Here is a 5,260-nt window from a genome sequence, read left to right on the forward strand (position 1 = left end):
GGTAATTAAAAAAATTTCTGCAGCTGGCACCCTCACTCAGTGAGTACCCACTGTCCCATCCCACCCAAGCTTGATATCTAACCAATTACCATCATCAGAGCCATCCACTGAATGGTGACCTGCGTAGAAGTGTGAGTTGATTGAGAGGCAATCATTTATTCAACTTCGCATTTCTCTCGCATCCACTGAACCAAGATTCCTATTCCAAAATGACCGGTAACTTTTCCATTTCCATTTCTCTCAAATCTCAGATTCATTCATAATAATCATAACAACCCTTTCTCTAATCTTTGGTGATTGATTGCTGCAGCTCCTACTTCTTCCAGCCTGTGGCTGGCTCCAAACCCCAGCAAAAGATGGGGCGAACTCTTCTTCCTTCTCTACACCCCCTTCTGGCTCACCCTTTGTCTCGGCATTGTTATTCCCTTCAATCTTTACGAGGTTTTACTCTATCCACCTTTTACATTTTTTTTTGTTAAGCATTCTAATTATGATCTCCAAAGTTTTGATCATATCTGGGCCCACTACGGGAATAAGTCCCGTCTAGATCTTAATCACACTTAAAATTTATTGTTCTTGTTTAAAGATGTGTGTTGTAAATTGAGCTGCATTAATTGGGTTTTCACACTTCTTTCTTCATGTAAATAATAAACTATATGAATAATAAAATTCACTTTTAATGTTTAATTATGAGTTTGAGTAAAACAACGTGATGGTACTTGGCAGAAATTCACAGAGCTGGAGTATTTGCTCATCGGATTGGTCTCGGCTGTTCCTGCTTTCGTCGTTCCATTGCTGCTCGTTGGAAAGGTGTGCTTAACTTGTTCACCTCGATTTGAAATGCTTGTTGGCTTATAGTAATTTGTTTTATGAATTGAAGCCTGGCAACTAGCAATTACTTGCTTCTCCGTTGGGCTTCATTTTGTACTTATTTTAACATGATCTGGTTTGGTGGTGTTGTTTATCATCTTTAGTACTGACTTATTCGGAAAATGGCTGATGAAGTCAGTGTCAACAGAGAGTGGTGTAATTTATTTCATTTATGATTTCAAAATTTGCAGGTTGACAGAAGCATTTCTTGGAAGGATCGTTATTGGGTCAAGGCAAGTGTTTTTATGGGATAAAATTTTCCATTGTTGTATTATCATTCAGTAAGAATTATGTAGTGTGGACCTAAAGTTATTATTTAGTTATATTGGAGTGTTATTTTGTGTATAGTGCTGTATGTTTATCTCTACTTATTTTGAGTAATTAATAGTCTTTATGTTTATAAAAAAAATAGTTTTCTTTGACATGATAGAACCAGTCATTACACAGCTCTTCCTCTCTAGAACTACAACTAGGCATTAAGTCATCAAAGTTGTGACCTGTAGGGTATAACTCAAATACATATTTTTGCATTTTCTTGTATCTGCTTCTTAATCTTAATACGTTGATAAGACTAGTTCGAATCCAAAAATAATATAGTGAAAAAGTAGGTTAGTGCGAAACCTGCTTTTATTCTCCATGCAAGAAAAGGATCATAAGAAAGGGCATGACCATAATAATTGTGTGAATTTATCCATTTGAGGTATTCTTGATAGGAAACCATATGATTCCCTCCAGATAGTAGGTCTGTAGTTTGGTACCATACTCCTTTAAAGGGGATGACTTTGATTGTTGCAATTTCTGGTGTCTTGATTTAGCCTTTTACAATTTCAGTTTCCTTTCATTTTGTATTCAGATCGAGTTATTCGACATCCTAAAGTGGATTTTCTTGAGAGAGAGAAAAAACAAGAGACATGTGATGAATTTTTTGTCTCAATTACATACCGGAGGCTATTATATATAATAGGTATCATAAATACAAAGATTATAGTCATCCTAATTATCATCATTACATAACTATATATGTCCACATAATCACCCTTTTTATACATTATTTCTAACACACTCCCTCAAATTGAAACATAAATCATATCTACTGAACTTGTTACATATATAATTGATTCAAGGACCTCTCAATGAATTATTAAAGACATCTTGCATTAGAAGTGACAATGTCTCCAAATAAGATCTTCTCCCTAATGAAATGAAAATCGATCTCAATGCATTTGGTCCTCTAATGGAACACTAGATTTGATGCGATATGCAAAGCAACGTGATTGTCACAAAATAATATATAATATATATATCCATACAATTATCCTATTTACATTATTTCTAACATATTATAATACCTATGTATTTTTTTTTTATTCTTGTGTTATCTGAAAAAAACAACTGGTACATACTGCTCTGCAATCCTTATTATGTATCAATTTAATTATAAACCATATTTGTGTTTAATCAGTTAACCTACTCACTACCTGACATGTACATATTTAATACTGACAGGCCAGTCTCTGGATAATAATCTTCAGTTATGTTGGGAATTATTTCTGGACACATTACTTTTTTACAGTTCTTGGTGCATCTTATACCTTTCCATCATGGAAAATGAACAATGTAAGTCAAAGACCTATGAATTATCTCTTAGTGAGACCACATACTCTTTATTAAATTGCTCTATTTGATGGTGGCAGGTACCACACACAACATTCCTGCTCACCCATGTTTGCTTCCTGTTTTACCATGTTTCATCGAACATGACACTGCGTCGATTGCGGCATTTTATTGCTGATTTGCCAGAAAAACTTAAATGGGCTACTGAAGCTGCATGGATTCTTGCTCTTGCTTATTTTATCGCATACCTGGAGACACTGGCTATTTCCAATGTATGTTGTAATAAACATTCTGTTTTTTGTTTATTCATATGTTTTTAATATGACTTAATTATTAATTTGGTGCCCAAAGGTTTGGTCCCCAAATTCTTAAAAAATGCATCAAATTTAGTCCTTCACATCCAATTTGAATTATGGATTTCAGCGGTTTTCTTTTACTGATAGTGGCGGTTTTTAGCCGCCCCTATATTTATTATTTTTTAAAAAGCTTCAGATCTGGTTCCCTAAGCACCTTCGCAGCCACCATCTCCATCCTTCTTCAGATCTGTTTCACCATCACTGCACCGTCACCTCCTTCCTCCCCAGACATCACCACAACCGCCAACACCACCATACCCACCCAGATGAGCCCGCCACTGACCATCAAGCCTCAAACGCGCACCGCTGCCACGTCCACCAGTCAGAGTCGCACGCCACCAAGTTTGAATCAACCTTATAGGAGAACACACCATAACCCGTGCCTATTAAATGTTGAGCATCGTTACTGCCTCGTGATCCCAACACCCAGATCTGTTATTGTTGTTGGGTTTGGGTTTCTGGAAGTTATGGAGGCGCCGGCGAGTAGCGGGGAGACGTTTATATATATATATATATATATATATATATATATATATATATATATATATATATATATATATATATATATATATATATATATATTTAATTTAGATGTTTCTTATTCTTTCTTCAAGTTTTTCCAATGTTTTATTCATTATGACAATCATCCCAAAGCCTAAATTTCTTAGTTGCATTTAAACACGTGTATATGCAATTTTTTGGAATCTACACGAGTCAGTTTGCGAATTTGGCTTCTGTATTGAGGATCTCACTCCGTATTTAACTTATGCTTTGGTTTTTTTTTTTTTTTTTTTTCCAATTAGTTGTTTTATTTCTTTACTCGTCTCTTCTTTCTTGTTCTTGTTCTTTACTTCTTTTTACTTTTTTGGTAACATGTTTGTTGCCTAAATTTCTCTTGCTTTTTTTGTGCTATGGAACCTCCATCTCTTAGACTTATCTCCCTAGACATTTCTCTTTCTTTTAATTTAAAATTTCCATATCTTTTTCCTATCTTCAAGATGATACATGTTTTCTTATATCAAAATGATATCTTGTCTTTTGATAACTCAATATCCAGTATTAGTGAGGATGACACACGCAGAAGTACCAATATGCTTAAGGTTGACGGTTATATTTTGAACCTGTAAGATTTATAATTCTAGATGCACTTGTAAATGGCTTTTTTTTTTTTTTTTATCGACAAATGTTAATTGTTAATATTTTATTAGTGGGAGGGATTCAAATCCATGACTTTTCCCTTCCTCCTTCTCTCTTCAACCACCAAGTCAATCTTATAACTCCTACTTATAAATGGCTTTAGCTATAAGTTCTTTCTTTTTTTAGACTTTCCCCCCTCAGATGCTATATAATACTGTGCCTACATCTTTGTGAAATTTTATACTGTTACCGCATCAGCCAAGCCAAATGACTAGTTTCCTAGTTTTCTATACTTTTCTTCTTAGTCCCATATATGACAATAGTCACAAACAATGCAAATACATATATATCTTTCAGGGTATATAACCCTGAGATGTCATTTGAAACCATCTCACCCTGCACTTGACCTTCAATATGAAATGCATATTTCTGAGGATAATGCTGTGCATATGGATCTATGCAGTTCCCTTATTATCAATTCGTGGATCGCGACTCTATGTATAAAGTTGGATCTTTGTTTTATGCCATCTACTTTATTGTGAGCTTCCCAATGTTTTTAAGGTAAGTTATTAACTAGCATGTGTTTGAGTTACCTCATTCTGTGTTTGAATTGCTTTGAATTTGTACAGCTTCTTGTTTCTTTGGAAAGGGGAATATGTCTATGTTGTACTAATTTTATTGATGGGGAATCTTGTAAATATGCAGGATAGATGAGAAACCTGGCGATAAATGGGACTTGCCTAGAGTGGCTGTTGATGCTTTGGGAGCTGCAATGCTGGTCACAATAATACTTGATTTGTGGCGCATCTTTCTGGGACCTATTGTTCCGATAGCAGACACAAAACAGTGTCCTCAAGTAGGATTACCCTGGTTTACAGGACATGCCAATCTCACATGAGAGGTATGTGACGAATTGTGGTTTTCATTACACACCAATGCAATCTAAACATGCAGATTGTTATGTGGAGAATCTGCAGAAGAACCCAAACTTGGACAATCTTTGTACTAGTGCTGACACTGCCAAATTCCTGATAAGATCAATAGTGTTTGTAGTGCTTTCATGTTGCCTTAGGCTGTAGACAAGGCAGGTGACTTGATAGTGTTTATTGAGATTAATGACAACCGAGTTCCTTTGTCCCTATCCTTTTTTTTAGTAGTAGTAGTAGTGTCATGTACTCAAGTTTGTTATTTTTATTTTATTTTAAAGTTGGTTGGAATATATAATATTGGGTGTTGCTATGTTCGGTATAAATGTGATCTTGCAGGATATACTGTATTCATTG

General features: G+C 35.1%; 1 protein-coding gene across 1 annotated transcript; it reads left to right on the plus strand.

The window, feature by feature from the left end:
* LOC100777966 (cycloeucalenol cycloisomerase) lies at positions 1 to 5,260 on the plus strand. Its single transcript, XM_003523090.4, has 8 exons — positions 1 to 216; positions 311 to 441; positions 727 to 810; positions 1,062 to 1,103; positions 2,377 to 2,487; positions 2,565 to 2,756; positions 4,441 to 4,538; positions 4,683 to 5,260. Exons 1-8 carry the CDS (start codon positions 210 to 212, stop codon positions 4,873 to 4,875), a joined length of 858 nt encoding a protein of 285 aa, XP_003523138.1. The 5' UTR covers positions 1 to 209; the 3' UTR covers positions 4,876 to 5,260.

This window comes from Glycine max, chromosome 4, assembly GCF_000004515.6.
Source record: "Glycine max cultivar Williams 82 chromosome 4, Glycine_max_v4.0, whole genome shotgun sequence".
NCBI lineage: Eukaryota > Viridiplantae > Streptophyta > Magnoliopsida > Fabales > Fabaceae > Glycine > Glycine max.